The following is a 19341-nucleotide window of genomic DNA, read 5'->3' as shown; positions in this document are numbered from 1 at the left end:
AAAAATTTAAGGCAACTAGGCCCCCTTCCACGCTCATTTTTTCCCAAAGTCATCCGATCAAAACTTTGAGATAGCCATTTTGTTCAGCATGGTCGAAAATATTATAAATATGTCTTATAGGATGACTTTATCCCCCGAAGTCCCCGGGGGGAGGGCTAAAAGTTATGAACTTTACCCATTGTTAACATATTGTATGGGTTATTGGGAAGTATACAGACGTTTTCAGGAGGTTTTTTTCTGGTTGTGAGGGGATGGGGTGGGTCGGGGGTTATGTTGGAGGATCTGTACATGAAGGAAGTTTTCATGGGGGAAGTTAAATTGCCATGAAGGGGGCGCCGGACTTACCAGCATTATTTATTGGTTATTGGGAAGTATACGGACATTTTCAGGAAGGATCTTTTTTCTGGAGGATGGGGCTGGAGGAGGGGATTACTCGAGAGAATCTTTTCGTGGAGGTAGTTTCTTTGGCGTAGGGGACATTTCTATGAAGGGGGCGCCGGATTTCCAAGCATTATTTAAAAAACAATCAGAAATTAAATTTAAATAAAAGCAAGTATTTTTCAACTAAAATAAGAAGCAACATTAGAACTTAAAACGAACAGAAATTATAACGTATATGAGGGGGTTCTCCCCCAAGTCAATACCTCGCTCTTTACGCTACAGTTTTTTTAGTGCTTTCAAAAGAGCTATCTATTCTAACTAAACGGCCGTTGTGATTCAAGGGTTTGTGAATTAAATTTGTTTTTAACTTTTAACTTAAAGAGCGAGGTATTTACTAAGGGGAGAACCCCCTCATATACGTAATAACGTATACGTAATGAAAAAACAATAAAAAAACAAGCGATACGGCTCAATAGTGATCGAAACTTTTAAAAACGGAATTTTGATGTCAATAAATGTATCAAAAGAATGGGTTTATAATGCTGATTCTAAATATATAAATTTTTTTGAGTTTAGTATTATTCATCAAATGCAACGAGCTTGAGGAAATTAATTCGATTTTTAAAGAGGGGGGAGATATACTTTAAAAGTGAAATAATTTTCATTAAAATCACACCGTCAGATTCAGCGTACCAGAAATCACCTTATAGAGGTTTCAAGCTCTTATTGACAAATATCTACAATTTCGCATTTTTGGCCAGAAGAAAAATATACGAATATAGAAGTTAGTTACGTAAGTTAATTTGTAAATTACGTCATAACCAAATTTAGAGACATCCATTTAGCAAAAGAAAAGTAACATTTTTATGCAAATTTTGTTTACTTATTCAATGACGGTGAGCCAAAATAAAAGTTGTATTAACTAAAAAACGATCAGACATTAAATTAAAAAAAACAAGTTTTTTTAACTCAAAGTAAGAAGCGACATTAAAACTCAAAAAGCACATAAATTATTCCCCATATAAAATGGGTTTCTTCCTCCTCAACGCCCCACTCTTTACTCTAAATTTTTTCATTGTTAAAAAAAAATAGAGTTGTGAGAAAGTCAAACTTTAGCGTAAACAGCAAGGTGTTGAGGAGGGGACAGCCCCTTTCATATAAGGAATAATTTCTGTTCGTTTTAAGTTTTAATGTCGCTCCTTACTTTCAGTTTAAAAAACTTGTTTTTTTTAATTAATTTTTTTTGAAAGCAGGGGTACCAATAAGTTATTTTTTTTTTATTTAAAGCAGAGACGGTGTCCTATCAAGATAGTATCCATAGGGGGGGGGGGATAGAGAGTTATTATATTTAAGTGATAGTGCCTTGATTTTTTTTTTTTTTTCAATGAAAACAGGGTTGCCAAAAAATTGAAAAGTTTACAAAAATTAGCAAGATTTCCGTGAGCTATACTTGATACAGCACTTGCATGGTTTTATCGTCCAAAAGGAAAGGGACATATGCGTCCAACCCGTTTTTTTTCTTATTGATGAAACGGGTTTAATTTGAAAACATTAGTTCATAAGTACCAGGCAGATTCACACTAAAACGAATTTGTGTGACGAAAGCAATATCGACATCCCCACCTAACGTTGCGCTCGAGTGACAATGACGCCCTAGGTCCAATGTCCAATTTACATTAAAAAGCCAGGTCATAGTAAAAGCTTTCAATTTGAGAGGTTCAAGGAGGAGTCTTTGACAGTCTTATGACCTCAGGGTACTAGATGTTGCAACGTTCTTACGTATCTACAGTGTTTTAAAAAATTTGATCAACCCACAAATGATTACCAAAAATATGCACAAACTTAACAAATGTAACATTTGGAATATTATAACACTTTTTTCAAAGCTTTGAAGAAAAGCAAAAAAGGCTAAATACCCCTAACTACGCTTGCAAGCTACTTTAAAAAGAAATTCTTTGGAGATTTCCATGGAAATGACCATAGCAGAAGCTTTGAGCCTGGGTGGGAATATAAGAGGAGTCTTTGAGTGTTTTGACCACAGGTGACTTATTTGCGACTTTCTTAAATTTGGTAATTATTGTGAGCATTTGGGAATCAAAGCTTAAACTCAATAACTGATACTAAGTGTCCTAACATTTTGCTTGGATTAAAAGTGACGAACTAGGATGAAAATCTCAACATTTTCCCGGAGCTACTTCAGTCTGCATATTATTTTATTTAATTATATTTAAAACGGAGGAGCATTTCATTTTTTGCCAGAAAATAACTGGCATTTAATTTTTTCTTCATACCGAATAAACCATTAAGTGTTTTTTGTTTCATTGTAATTGAAGTATTCTCATGTGAAGTGTTCATCGTATATTTTTCATTTTGATAAATTTACTCCTTTTAGATGCAGTTTATAACTTGACTGATATTAGGTATTTATCAATCTATAATTTGGAATGAATCCCCAAAAGAAAAAAAAACGAATAATATCCAAAAGAGCAGCCAAAACCAATAAAGAAGCAGCAGTTCAGCCTTAGCCTATATGACATATATTCTGTAAAGAAGCCAAAAAACTTTAAAATACATTTTTTTTAAATTGTAATTAAAAACCAGTTTTTAATACAAGAAGTCTTTTTAAGAATCCAAAAGAGTAAAAAAAAAAACAATCGATATCAAGTCGCCCATTTCAACTGTTTTAAAGGTGGCAAAACAGATATAGGCAAAGGGCATTATGAAAAAATTAAGCTTCTAAGTTCAAAGTTATATTCAAAGTTTTTACCAGATAACTGACAAATTTTGTGATATGGTATTTGAAGTTGTATATGCAGTAATGCTCGATGAAAAAAACTACTAATTTTGATAATTATTTATGTTAAGAATGCATAACAAATAGATACTTCAACTACTCGTATTATGCAAGGGTTCTGAAACGCCACAGTCATTTCGTTTCTACCAGATTTTTACTTCTCTTGATGAATAACGAAGACCAGTTTCCAGCCAGTGACTTGTGAATTTTTGAACTCATGAATAGGCTCGAATCTGTTGTAAATTTAAGCTGTGATTCGAGTAAGACTGATAAAAACATTAATGTTTGCGGTCAACATTGATCACGCCGGCGGCGCGCCACCGACATCTTACCAGCGGCGCGCCGCCGACATCGTACCGGCGGTGCGGCGTGCTGTTTTTGGCCCCGCAGCCGCCAGTCATCCCTCGTCGGTGCGGCGCCGTGGTCTAGATATACTCCTTTGTTCCTACTTTTTCTTTACGGGGGTAAGTCGCCTTATTTTTCATTTAAGAATTATTTGATTTGAAATTTCTCATATCCGCGACATAAAAATTTATGGACATCGAATACAGGAGTATTCGATGTTAAAAATTATACCAAATCGAACGTAATTCTTAACGTTTTATGGCGTAATTTTACGTGGTATGTCTAAGTAGTAGTAAATTTTTTGCTTGTCTGGCAAAAGGTTTACTGAGAGTAATTTTGAAAGTTTAATCGGTTATAAATCTTTGTGTATATTTTTACCAATTGGCTCGAAATAAATTATTCTATTGTGCAATTCTAGTAAATACACCAATGAGAATACACATAAAGACAATTTTGCCTAAATAATATTATTAATTGTACCTAAATAAATCTAAGTAATATCTGGCTTTTTAAAATCTATTCTAACCTAATTTCGTCGATTATTAATCTAATTGTGCATTCATATATCTAAGTAATGTCAGGAGTTTTAATGTAGTTTTGGAAATATCTTGAATTTTGGGATATATGGTCTTTGATAGCAGCAGACTAGAAAAAAGTTTTAATTGGCTGAATGTGTATCAAATTTTTCTTTCTAGAAAACTAACCAAAATATATTCCGGTGGATTTTTGGCTGTGGATAATCTCAGTTTTGGTGTACGACGAGGTGAATGTTTTGGTCTTCTAGGGATCAACGGTGCGGGAAAAACATCACTATTTAAGATACTAACTGGAGATGAAGAAGTAACCAGTGGTGATGCTTTTCTGGAGAATTTTTGCGTTCGTTCTTCTATAAGATCGGTAAAAATATTGATTTTCAATCTCCCAAGCCAACTCTAGTTATTCTTTCTGCTTTTTACTTAAGAATAAAACGTATTAGGAGATCCAGCATAACTTAATCGTCGTTTGAATTTTTGAGGAAAATCGATTCTTATGTATGTGTGAATTCTAATACTGCTACTACTGCTAGTGCTAACAGCTTCCTGCTATACCAAGCTGTTTCAAATTTAAAACAGTTGCCCTTTCAACTACTCCACTCCAATCTATTTCTAGCTCCCTTCTTTAGCCCCTTTACCTTTATCCCCTTTACGTCTATTAACTTTATATTTTAACCCCACGAAGTCCTAATATCCTCTGAATTTTTCATTATGACCCAAATCCATCCCAATTTGGGATGCCCCATGTGTCCTTTGTCCCTCGATGAATGACCAGATGAACCTTCTTTGGTAGCCTATCATCCTTTACTCGTGAAACGTATCCTAGCCATCCCAAAGAAAGTTAGAAATTGCCTAATAATTATGTTGGATATCTACAGCTGAAAGCTCAAGAAAGTGAGTGAAAATAACGTCAGAAAAAAAAACTCAAAATGAAATTGCTATTAAATGCAAAAAGGAATCATCTCTAAATTTCGGTTTTTTGTTCGTTTTGACTATATAATAACATTGGATATCAGATTTTGGTTTCCTTTAGGATTTAAGAATAAACAACAAGTTTTCTCAAATTAAAGCTAGTAGCGACATTTAAATTAGAAACGAACATAAGTTATTCTGTATATAAGGGGTCCTATTCTTTTATTTGAGCTAACTTGTTTCTTTAATTTGTGTTTTTTTGTTTTTTTTTTTACTTTCCCTAGGGTTATCCTAAACCCCAAAAGGGGTACCACCGCTTTAACTTGGTTCTTTGAATCGAAGTTTAGCTTTTGCACAACAATGGCGGTGCGTAAGGGCTTTAACTAGGCTCCTAAAGACTCGGGAACTTGAGAAGGTCCCTAAATGTTGGAAAAGAGCTCTCAGCTCTCTAAACGGCTACTGCACTTCTGATTTACTGAAGTTTATGCTGTTCTTTGCTTGTTTGCAAGAAAGACTCCTGTTCTGTTTTAGAGCGTGTCTGATCTGACGAACACAAGAGTAACGTTCAAACTAGGCTTAAACCAAATCAGTTGCTGCTTCCTAGCCATTGCAGTTTGACAAATGGTTAGAACTCTACCCCAGTCATAACTCCTGAAATTTACTCAGTCAAGGACAGTTGTTTGAAAGTAGAGCTTATTTGGGCTTCTAAAAGGGTCTAATCTTATACCGGGAAATTTATCGATAGGACGAATAAAGTTTGCACACCTACAAAGCTTTTGTCCAAAAGCTTTTGGCCTCCACTCTCGCCGGATGACTTTAGGTGAGGCTTAATATGTTATTGAGGTCATTAAAAAAAATACTCTTAGAGTAAGAAACCTTATTGAACCCAGTTCTGGTCTTTAAAGGAACAACATGTTTAGAAAAGACATTTATAGATGACTTTTTTCGGTTACAGATTAGGTTCTGAGAACTCAAATACTTGTCGTGATTGATAGTGGGGGATGGTCCCTTTTTTGAAATCCACAAGATGGTTTGAGTTTAGCTCCATTGATTTATTCGTATATGTGAATCCTAATACGGCTACTACTTCTAGTGCTAACAGCTCCTTGTAGCACCAAGCTCTATGAGGCCAAAACAGCTGCTCGTGCTACAACTCCAATCTGATCTATTACTAGCTTCATTTTTACTCTTTTTCATCCCCTTCTTCCTTTACCCCCCCCCCCCACTTAACACTTTACCCACATTTATTATTTGGCCCTAAATGGATTACCAAATGAACAGTCTTCGGTAGCCCATCATCCTTCACTCTTGAAATTTATCCTATCCATCCCAAAGAAAGTTAAGAGGTCGTCAAATAATTCTGTTGGATATCCGCAAGTGTAGGTTCAAGTAAGTGATTGAGAATAAAATCAGAAAATAAACCTACTAGGAAATTGCTCTTAAATGCAAAAAGGAATCATCTCTAAATTTCTTTTTTTTTTTGTTTGACTAGCTAATAACATTGGAAATCCTATTTTGGTTCCCTTAAGATCGAAGAATAAACAACAAATTCTCCCAAGTTAAAGCTAATAGTGACATTAAAATTTGAAACGAAGATATTTATTCCGCATATAAGGGGTATTATACTTTCATTTGAGAAAGCTTGTTTCTTAATTTAATGTATCTACGTTTCTGTGACTACTCTTAGTGTTATCGCAAATTCTAGGAGGGCTACCGGCACTAAAACCTGGTTCTTTTAATCAAAGTATGCTTTTGGCACAGCAATGCTGATAGTTGAGGGCTTTAACTAGGCTCCTAATGACTCTAAAACTAGCGAAGGTCCATAAAAGTTTGAAAATAGTTCTCAGGTCCCTAAAAGACCTTTTATTGCAAGACTATGCCATGTGGGGATGCATTGCTTGCCAGCTCTAGCTTCAAAAGACTATCAAGAATCAGCAAATCTAGCCACCTTTCTAACCATTTGAAAGTGCATCTATTCAAAAATACGATCATACCAATTGCTAAGTATGGGTTTGAAACCTGGGCATTAAAAGTTAAAAACGTGTGCGGCCTCCTTGCGTTTGAAAGGGGGTGTTTGTGTCGGATAGCCAATATCAGATATACTGACCACGTCACAAGTGGGAAAGTCTGAAAAAAGCTGAAGTCGCAAGAAACTGTCCTGAACAAGATCTAAAATTAGCGAACGCTGGTTCGGCCACGTAAAATGGATGAATCCCGAACGCCTGCCCAAGATCGCGCTTGAATGAAGAACTGAAGGACTTTGACCACTGGAAAGACCTCGAAAAAGTTTATCGAAAAACTTTGACCAACAACGCATCGCCCAACTATTCCTAACTGCACTTGACAGAACAACATATCGAGCCGTAGTTCATCACATTTTGGAATGAGTGGTCCCAAGATGTTCCTTGAGGATGGGTGAGACTTAAGTAACTATGTAAGTAAGGATGCTCTTTTGTTTTAGTGCAGAATATGCTGCTCTTTGCTTGTTTGCAAGAGAACTCCTGTTTGGTGTTAGAGAACGTCTGAGCAAATGAACACATCACGAACGTTCAAACTAAGCTTAATCCAGGTCAGTTGCGACTTTGTACCCCTGGCAGTTTGGAAAATGGCCAAACCTCTACACAAGTTAAACCGCCAGAAGTTTACTCCATTAAGGACAGTTATTTGAAAGCGAGGCTTGTTTGGGCTTTAAAAGGATTTAATTTGATTACTCTTGTGGATGAGCAGGTGTTATAGCAAATTTGCTTAGCAAAATGATTCCAGTAGGCCACTGGGAAATTTCTCGGTAGGATGATGCGTACCTACTGAAGCTTTTGACCGAAGCTTTTGGTCTGTACTCTCGCCAAACCGCTTTAGACGAGGTTTAATATTTTATTAAGTTCGATAAAAAGAAATAAATACCTTACTCTGAGAGCAAGAAACCCCGTCCTGAGCCCGATTCTGGTCTTTAAAGGAACAAGGTGCTGATGAAAAACTTTTACAAACGACCTTTTTCGGTCATACTAAAGTTGAGGTTCTGAGGATTGAAATACTTAACACAATTGATGGTTCAAATTTTTCCCCTTTCAAAACTGCTTACAGTAAGCAGTGATGGACCAAAAATAACAAAGAGTTGTTTTGGCTTCTCGGTTGTAATAATACAATGTTTGCCTTGTAAAAAGAGCCAGCAAATGACAAAATTCTGGGAAGAGACTGAAATTGGTTGAAAGTTGGCATAAAAAAAAGTCCTGATCAGAAGTCGCCTGGCACAAACTCTGTTGGATGGTTTTTTGGTAGACGCCAAGCAGAAAAAGGAGGTGGTAGATGTTGATAATACTATGTTATATATACAGAGGAAAAAGTGCCGGTAATAGATGTGCTTCTGAATTAGTCTACAGGAAGCAAAGCAAAAGCGAAAAAACCTGCCGGACCAGGTTTTTATTCGTTGGCTCCCTTTTTTGTTGTCAAGAAGGTCCCAAGAATGCCGCTGGTCCCAGGCACGGGTACGGGACTGGCTTTTATACATTGATTTCCATTGTCAACTGCTCAGTAGGAGCTTCCCTCAGGCCACTCAGCGCGTCCCCATGTTGTGGGTAGGAGAGCACATATGTAGGTACCTCCATGGGAGGCCCACACTAAGAGGAGACTATGTCCCTGAGGGTCCACAACAGGAAATTTGGCACGCTGGTGTTGGGGACGTAAATACAAGCGGAGGAGAAAGAAGTCCCCTGGAATGTGTACTTAGTTAGGTCCACCAGCATATCAGCATGTCCCGTGAGTTGCACACCCTCTCTCAACAACGGGTTATATTGCATGATGATCCAGAACATCACTATTTGAGGATCTTCTATAGGAGGACAACAGTGGCAGGGCGTTATATCCAGAGCTATCTACAACAGCCTCTGCAAAGGGTTGCATCGACCCTGTTGGGGTACCCGCAATGCGTGAGGACCTTGTGGTCGACTTTATTCCTTCTTGAGGAGTTTCTTCGCTCTAAAATCATATGAAAAGAACAAGAATATAAAAAAATTGGAGAAAGCATTAAAACATGAACTATGGAGGTGTGAGGCATGGATGAAATTGCCTATAATCTGGAAGATGCAGAAGTGCAAATTTTTCTTGAAATCCGCTTGTGTTCCTTACTATGTTCTTTTATACCGCTTGGAATTGCTTGGAAAGCGTGTCTCACGAGTTCTAAGAAAGAGGGTACCAGGAGTAAGAGTCACAGCTAATTGTATTCAAAAGATATAAAGAGCGTGTTCCCGGTCCGAGTAAAAGTTAATGACATTTAATAAAAACCAAATACTTTGTTCCAGATGAGAGCTATTTAATATCTGGAACAATCAAAAATTAAATCTTTTTTGATTTTTCTGAATATGGTTAGCACACTTGATTGTGTGGGTTGTTAATTTTCATCCATTCTTGTATCACATTTGTCAGGTTTTCCTCTTGATCTTGTCTCATTTGATCGTCCAGTTTGTTAATTTTAAGCAATTGTTGATTTACGTTTTTTCTCTAGGTATTATGAAACTACTGAAAACACCTTTTGCAAATAGGATCATTGTACCTGGTATCTTATACTTATTCATGTTAATTGTATAATTTAGCAACCGTCATAGACACTAAAACCAAAAATAATATGGAGCTATTTTTTAGAAACAAAAAAATACAAAGAAATACATGAAAATAAAATTATTGCTCGTTTAAAGAGACAAGATATATATCTACTTTCTTCATACGAGCAATAATTGTGTAATATGTATGTCCAAATGTATAACTTTTAGCTTGAATATGGTTCAATACTTTTTTTATTGGGACTTAAATGTTTTTTGGCTGAAAAAAAAGTCCCATGTTCGAAAAAATCGTCAAGACCCTTAATTTAGAAGTAAAAAATTCATACAAGGGACGTACTATTTATGGGCATATTTCAAGAGCAGAAATTATATCATTCACACCCTCTCCTAGAATGGTCATATTGTTTTTAGTACGATGACGTATGCAAAATTACAAGAGAAGACAAATGACTCTGAATGGCTGTAGAAAAAGGTATGGAACAAAAGAGATCCAAATTTTCACTAAATAGCAAATGAAAATTTTTCACAACGAAATTTGTGTTTAAAAACAAAGCAAATTACAGTGACTAAAGAAACGTATTAATTTGGCATATTTGAGTTTGTGAAGGATAATCAGGAAAGGGGAATTGATTCTCGTATCTAAGGCACGTGAAAAATTACATAAGATGACAAATGATTCCAAACACCGAAAGAAAAAGACAAGAAACAAGAAAGAGCAAAAATCACGTGGAATTGCAAACGTAAATTTGACTTAAAATTAAACAAGGACACGAATATTATATTATAGTATAATTTAGATAATAATTTCAGAAATTACAATGGAATAAGAAATGGTGCTGTTTTAGCATCTGTAAAGAATGACAGGAAGGATGAATTCAATCAAGTAGTTTAGGTATGTCAGAGGATAGAGATACTGGGAAGTTCTTGGTTGTATTGAATTATGTAATAAACGTAATTAAAAGAAAAAAAAATTACTGAGGAAAAGCTGAAGAAGTTTTTGGTTTCTCTGACGTCATGCAAGATTCTGCATGATCTAAAATGAATCCTAACAACTAAGGCACAAGCCATGAAAAAATATCTGGGACAATAATGCACGAAAATGAAGTGCAAAAAGATCTGCGGTTAGAAGACATACGACAGGGATGATCACATCAAATTGTAAATGAAATCAGGGGCTAGAAAAGAAGCAACAGTGAGAATCACAACAAGTCTTACGAGAAAATAAAACCCAATAAATGGGTGATTCTTTGGTGAATTAATAGGAAGCATATTTTTGAAACTGGAAGTTCACTTAAACCTAAAGAATAACGCAAAGATTAAAGAGAATGAGTAAAAAAAAAAAACTAAAAATTATGTGACCATTCTTGGGAGGAAAATGATGTAATTTATACTCTTAAAATATGCAATCCAAACTTCTTGCAGTTTTAGTCTCTATTGACAAGGGTTATTTGTTGCTTGCAGTGTGCTACCATGAGCTGTTAGATGATTCTCTTAAAAGTAAAGGAGAGCTTCTACTTACTCCCTCAACTCACAATTTTTACATTCAAATTTAAATTTTGTACAGAAAAGTGCCGAGAATGACACTCACATCTGAAAAAATGTGCCCTTTGAACTTTTTCTAGTAGGTTGAGGATCAAAAATTATTTATAGGGTCATCGTTACCACATTTGTAAAGGCAAATTCTTTGAACAAGCCTGCTTTATAGGAATGTTCTCTATAGACGGAAGTAGGGGGATGATGCCCTCAAAAAACAAGAAGAAGTTGTATGGGAATGGGTATAAAAATTTTTGCCATTTAAACTCACTGACAACAAAGCTCCTATCTGCACGTCCCCCGCTCCCATACAAATTTGCTGGTTAGGCTCATGACATTCAGCCCCGTTTTTCTACCTCTCTGCCTCTAGGCATTTGAACATTAACTTTTTTGCTGCAAAGAAAAAGGTCGTTGTAATAGAGAAATTCTATCTACTTTCAGTATCAACAACAAACTTCAACCTAAAGATATTCATAAGAATCAATAGGAATTATATTTTAATTTCTATTTATTTGATTTTTATGTTTTAAGAAGAGAACCGTTACCCCCCCCCCCCCCTGCATGATCTCAATCCGCTGGATAATAAACACTTCTCTCTGATTTTCACTAACTAAAAAAATATAATGAAATAGCTTTTCTTCCATTCATCTGCAAAAACAGCAATCTTTGCTATATTTTTGAAGCATTATCATCAATATCATATCAATCATTTCTTAATTAGAAAATGCAAGGCAAAGGCTAGGTGTATGTTATGTCAGAAATCTCCCCTTAATTGTTCGCAAGGTACTTGACTTTCTTGATTTTTTTTTTTTTTAATATGAGTTTGGTAAGTTTGGTCCAAAAACTGCACAATAAAATATGTGAAAATTCTAATAATTCTTATTTGCGACTAAAAAATCAGTTACTTTTTCTAACTATTACCATCAAATGCCCTACGTTAGCTTAATTTTTGTCCAGGAAAATTAAATCGGACAAAAGAAAGCTAAATTTGTTTGACATAATAGCGTTTTATGAATCACAGAAGTAAAAAAAAACTTCAACTCCAAGGATTTTAATTTGCTTTATGCTTGCAGTTTGAAACTAAATCCTCGACAATTGTAAGATTCTACCAAAGTTCTGTTGAGATTTTTTTTTTGTTGATTTCTTATTTGTCGTCTTAATGTAACCATTGTTAAACTTTCTATTTAATTACGGACCTTAAGTGAAATTTTTACATGGTCGGAATTTTTTTGTGATCTTCTCTTTTTTTGCTATACTACTTGAAGTGTATTCACAGTTTTTACAAAAGCTTGATGTGTGATACCATTATTGGTTATATTGAGTTCATGATTTGATTGTAATTAGTGTTTTAAAAATCTACTTTTATTTAAAGAAAAGAATTATAATATTTTGGGCAGGAAGTAGAGCCTCCCTCCCCCCTAAAAACACTAATAATATCAGCTAAATTTAGGATCCAGTGATGATTCAGTAACCACTTAAAAATCTATAATACAATAAGAAGCTATTTAGCCCTGCACTATAAATTTTGCTGCTTTTTTTCCTGTTGTTAGTTGATCAGAAAGTTTACTCTGCTTCCACTTGAAAATCAATAGGAAGCTGGGATCTCAAGAGTTTGATCTAACCTGACATAGCCATGGACTAAATTTCAGCTTGTTTCTAATAGGTTCATCGAGTATTGGGATATTGCCCTCAGTTCGATGCTCTCATGGAAGAAATGACAGGACGAGAAACTTTGAGAAAGTTTGCAAGACTTAGAGGGGTTCAGGAGTCGTGCATTGATAAAGTAATTGAAGATCTGAGTAAAAAACTTCTGGTTGCTGAGCATATTGACAGAGAAATTAAGGAAATGAGGTAAAACTAATTTGTTTCCATTCAGTTTATTTTTATTCTTATGGACTACTTGTTTAGCCAAATTACTTGGAGATTACCTTGGAGATTTGAATTCTGCTAAAGTGAAAATTAAGGGTGTTTCTGATGCAGTAATTTTTTTTATATAAAAGAGCTCATTTGCTAAACATAGGCAAAAGTTGCTTCGCAGCTTTCACACTTTTTCAAAGTAAAACTTGGAAGCAATTTCTTTTTTTGAAGTTTTTTTTTGTTGTAGAGGAAGAATCAGTCTCTGTATGGACCTCTTAACTTCTGTCCCAAGTAAAACCTTCTCTTGGCGCAGGGAAATCAATATCTATCAGATATGTCTAAATTATGAACGATAAGTGAGTTAATGTAACATGATCCAAAAGAGTCAGATTAGATTGCTCCTTACTAGATTTATTTGATAGTCTAACCTGAGTCTAATATTTAATAGTCTTTTACTGTTTTAATGTTACTGCCAATTTTAATGTTACTTACTTGTACTTGTGGCGGGGATCATATGTTTCAACCTTGGCCAGTATCAAGGATCTTCAAGAATTGTTTGAACCACGTAGTGCGATCATCTGCCAGATGCTTTGCAAATGGGAGCCATTGAGTTGTCCATCTATGACCAACCTTTCTGAACCCCTCAAATAGGTTCAAGGTCTGATTTAACCAAGTTTCACGGGCTTTGCCGTTGCCCTCCTTGGCATCTCTTCCATGACCTAAGTGGCTCTGCTTGAAGGATTTGGCGAGGTAAGTACTCTATTGACCTCCGTAGACATGGCCCAGCCATTTCAGTCGACGCTCTTTGATCGTGATGGCAACGCATCTGTTGATATCACAGATTCGTCGTATATCTACGTTTGATATGCGATCATTCAGACTTAACCTGAGAATACTTCACAGACAGGTATGCTCAAAGACCTTCAGTACATTTTCATGTAGTTGCTTTACTGACCAAGTTTCGCATCAATAAAGAAATGATTGTTAGAACCAAAGCCAGGTAGACTTGAACTTTAGTTCTTACACTAGTTTCATGCCGATTCACAGCGGTTTTCTAAGGGAAGCAAAGACCGTCTGTGTTTTCTACAATCGCTGTTGAATATCGGCGTCAGAAGATCAATCAGTACAAAGCTGAGAGCCAAGGTATTTGAAGCTGCTGACCTGATCCAACTGTGCTTGATTTACAGTTAATGAAATAAGATCACTGTGATTTATTGCCATAAATTTTATCTTCCCTTTACTTACTTTCATGCTAATGCGATCTACCCAATTACCTATCTCATCGAGCATATTTTGAGCTTTTTCTGGATCTGAGAGGATTGCGAAATCATCAGCGTATTCGAAATCTCCTAGTGAAAGGTTCCTTTCTAATCTGGACTCCTAGATTAGAAGATTCATGGATGAGAAGGTGCATTTTCAAGCACCAAAACAATACAGTAGTTAGACAGAGTCGGAGACAGGACGCAGCCCTGTTTTACTTGAAACTCAACCAGAAATTCTTCAGTCTCTTCTCTGTAAACTCTAACTCGGGTCACAGAACCCTTGTAGTATGCTTTAAGTAGTTTGACGAATTTCAGGGGCATTCCGTCATTTTAAAAAAATTCCTATAAGTTTTTGGCGAGTGATTGGATCAAAGGTGGAAACGAAGTCTATAAATATCAGAATAAAGGCCAAATTATTTCTTTCAAGCTGCTGGACGATGAGCTGGAGTGCAAAAATATTGTCAGTGCAGCCTCTACCAGGACGGAAACTGCCTTGATTTTCACGAGTTATTTTTATCTCTTGCCCCCTTGAAGCGGTTAAGGAGGATAATCCCAAAAAAATTTACTGTAACGTCAATTAGATTTATTCCTCGGTAATTTTTGCACTGAGTTTTATCAGCTTTCTTGTAAAAAGAGAGAATAACTAATGTCTTCTAATCTATTTGAAAAGTTTTAATCCTCCATGCTTCCTCAAGAATACCATGAAGCTACTCCGCTGTGATGTCGGGGCACTGTTTGTATATTTTTGGGAAGAGGCCATCTTGGCCGGGGGCATTGTTGTTCTTCAGGGCATTAATCGCTTTGAGTATTTCCACTCTTGTTGGGGTGGCCCCCTCAATAGTGTAAGGTAGTTATTTAATACACGGGGGGGGGAGCAACCTTAGAATTGATGACGGGAGTTGGCTAAGTAATATTTGGAAGTGATCTTTCCACCTGATCAAATGTTCTTTTTGGCAGCTAATGACATTTTCTGCTCTGTCTCTGACAATTTCAGACACAGCAACTTTCTTACCAGTCAACTCCTTAAGAATCTAGTAGAGTTGGTGGTTGTCATGAGCGCGTGCTGCTTTTTATAAAGACAAAGCAGTCTCTTCCCACATTTTGCAGTGGTCTAGATGAGAAGACCACTTGACCTGTCTGTGCAACTTTTTCGTAATATATTTAGGGCTGCTCATTTTTTCGCCTACGTTCTTTGACTATTGACAGGGTTGGGGTTGTAATTCAGTGCTGTCTTTTCACTTTCGTTTTGCCTAGGATCTCTTCAGTGGTTCCCCTCATTACTGTTCTGAAGGTCTCCCACCTTTGCTCCAGGTAGTGGTTTTCCTCTTTATTCAAGTTTCGGGCATCAAAACGGTTTGTTAGCTCTATATTTAGAGTTTGCCAAACTTGTTTATCTCACAGCTCACAAATTTTGATTCGGGCTTTTGGTTTATTCTTTCTCCTTGATGCAAGACGAAGTATGATTGTTTCAAGCACTAGCTTGTGATCAGACCTCGATTTTGAGCCTGTGTCTGCACTGTTACAGGACCAGTTTTCTAGTACTGAACTTTTTCAACATAGGTGGACGAGAATGAAGTCAATTTGGGCCTTACTTCAACTGTCGTTGGAATGTCAGGTCAGTAGGTGGCTTGTGCTAAAAAATGGGGTTGGTTAAAACAAGATGATTCATCAAACCATAGTTTACTATTCTTTTCCCATTTTAACATATATGACCCAGTCCAAACTCTTCAAAGACTTGTCTGGGGTATCAGATAGACCAACTCTCGTGTTAAAGTACCTTGCAATTATCATGTAGTCTCGTGCAACAACTGAAGAAGACAGTTACTGCAATTCCAAATAGAATTCATCATTAGCAGTAACTGTGGCATCACGAGTAGGGGCGTACATTGAGAGAATGGATACGTTTGCTGCACTGCCTTTCAGCCTAAACCTAGCCAGTGGGGGAAAACAGGATCCCACTCGAGAAGTGTGGTTCTGGCTCTTTGGTTCATGATGAAACCAACGCAGTGCAGTCCTGAGTTATTGTTTACTCCAGAGTAGAAAAATTGGAAGTGTTGTAATGTTTATGGTTTTGTAATTATTGTAGAGCCAGAATTGGAAATTCTGGCCACAGAAACGCATAAATATGTCAATAATGTACTTCTCTCTCTCATGGCCAAGGAGAGCTTGCTAAGCTTCTTGCTTAGCAGATCTGACGGTCCAACAGCCAATATTTGGGTTTCAGAAGGGACTCAGGTGTGGTCATGCCCTGTCAGCTCTATATTTTTGGATGCTGATGCAGCTAGTGAATCTCTAGTGCTTGGTAGCCATGATGTACACCGTGCATTTGATTCGCTCGTCCACGAATATATTTTGCATTCGACATATAAGAGGGGGGTCAACCCTTCGGTGATAGGAGCATATCAGAATATAGTAATTTCTTGGTCCGTATTTATATTCCTGGTATGAGTGATATCTATGTTGTCTTACCGGTTTATAAGGGAGTGAGACAGGGATCTATTGTTTCACCTGATTTTTTCAATGATGCAATAATAGAGCTACAATCGAAATTGAATATTCATGCATGGTTCGCAGTTTGAATCTAAGCCTATTTTGTAATGCTGATGATGTGTTTATGCCTTGTCGGACTATTGCGCGCCTCGAGGAGAATTTTTAAATTTTAAATAATGAGTACTGGAAAATTGGTCATAGTTTCAATGCAGCCAAGTCTGAGATTGTTCTTTTTAATTGGAAGGATTCGACTGATGTATCTATTAGACTTGGTGGTATTACCGTTCAGCCAGTGTCTTTGTTAACTTATTTGGGTCTTCCTGTCGGGACTTTCATGCGAGGTACCCGGTCGCTCATAGTCAGCCACCTGCAAAAGCGTATTTCGGCGTCATATGGTAATATTGTATAACGCTAGGTTGTATGACACAACCGCGCTCCAGCATGTTCTGTATATTGCGCCTTTTCAGAGAATGCTTCAGAAATCTGTCTGTAAAATTATCTCTGGAGACTACCTTTACCAGCATGAAGTAATAGCCCATCACCCTATATTCAGTATTCCCAAATTTTGAAGAAAAAATCCCTCGGCGATCGCCCAATCTTTCAAATTAATTACAGTGTTTTCAAATTTTGTCTCCTTAAACCCAAAGGACTATTAAAAATACTTCAACAGAATTACTTCAGAGCAGAGGATATTCTAAGGGGTCAGGTACTATTTTTAGGGATTAAACCATATCTGCTTGACTAGTAGCTAATTTTAAAGCCTTTTTTTTCTCTGATTCATATTAAATACATTTTACTGCGTTTCAAAGTTTTGAATTCAGTTTAGTTAACAAATAAAATTCTTCTAAGAAATTAAAAATTCTTGTCTTACCAAAAAGCGGGTAATGGCCTTACTTTGGCTTATTATACCTTATCCAGTGTTTTTAGTAAGTTGTTTTCAATTACTAAAAACACTATATAAGGTATAATAAGCTTGTATAATAGCCCTAGTCTCATAATAGGTATAATAGCTTGTATCTATCATACAATTCAATATTTTATTCATTGCTACAGTTCTTTGTGACTTTCTTATTTAACTAGGGTGATTTTTTATCGCCCTAGTCTTAAAATTCCATCTATAAGGTCAAAGAATTAGAAGAAGGTTTCTATTCTTGTCAAAACCTGGAGTGCTATCATCAGACAGATGAGACGTTTCAAACGAGCTGTCACTTACCGCAAATTCGAGCATAATCACACTTGGCTCACAGCAGATCAGATTGTAAGGGGTCAGACACTACTTTTTGGGACTAAACCGTATCTGCTTGACTAGTAGCTCATTTTAAAGTCCTTTTTTTCTGATTCATAATATTTATGTCTTACCGCATTTAAAAGTGTTGAATTCAATTTAGTTCCCAAATAAAGTATTTCTAAGACATTCAAAATCCTTGTCTTACAAAAAAGCATGCGATTGCCTTGCTTTGGCTATTATGTCCTCTACAGTGAAGTGAAAAATGAAAAATTTGGTGAAAAATTTATGAAGTGAAAAACAATAGCCCTTAGATTTATCATGGAATTCAATATTTTCTTCATTGCTACAACTCTTTTTGACTTTGTATTTAACCAGGGCGAGCTTCTTATCGCCCTAGTCTGAAAATTCCAGTCATAAGGTCAACGAATGAAAAAGATGTTCCTATTCTTCTCAAAACATTGAGTGCTATCATCAGACAGATGAGAAGTTTCAAATGAGCTGTCTCTCGCCTTAAATCAGAGTATATTCACAATTGACTCACAGCAGAGGAGATTCTAAGAGGTCAGACACGTTTTTGGGGACTTAGCCGTATCTGCTTGACTAGTAGCTCATTTTAAAGCCACTTATTCTCTGGTTCATAATATATACGTCTTACCGCGTTGAAAAGTCTTGATTTGAATTTAGTTCCCAAACATAGTTTTTGTAAGAAATTCAAAATTCATGTCTTACAAAAAAGCAGGTGGTGACCTTGCTTTGGCCTATTATTTCCTATACAGTGTTTTTATGAAGTGAAAACAATAGCCCTTTGATTTTATCATGGAATTCAATATTTTCTTCATTGCTACAACACTTTGTTTCTTTCTTATTTAACCAAGGCGATTTTCTTGTCACTCTGGTCTTAAAATTCCGAGAAAAAGGTTCCTATTCTTGTCAAAACATGGAGTGCTATTATCAGACAGAAGTGACATTTTAAATGAGCTGTCGCTAACTGACAATCATAATACGCTCACAGCAGAGGAGATTCTAAGAGGTCAGGCACTATTTGTTTAGAATAAACCATGTTTGCTTGACTAGTAGCTCATTTTAAACCCTTGTTTCTCTGATTCATAATATACATTTCTTACTGCGTTTAAAAGACTTGAATTCAGTTTGTTTCCCAAATAAAGTTTTTCTAAGAAATTCATAATCCTTGTCTTACAAAAAAATGGACAATGGTCTTGCTTTGGCTTAATATGCCATGTACGGTGTATTTTTAATTGAAAAACAATACTCCTTAGATTTAGCTTAGAATTCAATATTTTCTTCATTGCTACAGCTCTTTGTGACTTTCTTATTTAACCAGGGCAATTTTCTTATCGCCCTAGTCTTAAAATTCCATCTTTAAGGTCAAAGAATGAGAACAAGGCCCCTTTTTGGTGCCATATTCCACCTTAAGATCAGTGTTGACTCGTCC

The 19341-nt window shown here is 36.2% G+C and overlaps 1 protein-coding gene across 1 annotated transcript in view; it reads left to right on the top strand.

Annotated features, from left to right (window-relative positions):
* LOC148947023 (phospholipid-transporting ATPase ABCA3-like) overlaps positions 1-19341 on the top strand; it is a 513909-nt gene that overhangs the window by 453915 nt on the left and 40653 nt on the right. Inside the window, exons 27-28 of the mRNA XM_089096491.1 lie at positions 4216-4417; positions 12715-12902. Coding sequence (XP_088952617.1) covers positions 4216-4417; positions 12715-12902 — 390 coding nt within the window. The remainder of the gene's footprint in view (positions 1-4215; positions 4418-12714; positions 12903-19341) is intronic.

The sequence above is a fragment of the Artemia sp. Qi Xiang Cuo genome, chromosome 11 (genome assembly GCF_049724085.1).
Source record: "Artemia sp. Qi Xiang Cuo chromosome 11, ASM4972408v1, whole genome shotgun sequence".
NCBI lineage: Eukaryota > Metazoa > Arthropoda > Branchiopoda > Anostraca > Artemiidae > Artemia > Artemia sp. Qi Xiang Cuo.
The sequence above is the reverse complement of the archived record's forward strand: the minus strand, read 5'-3'. Positions and strand labels throughout refer to the sequence as shown.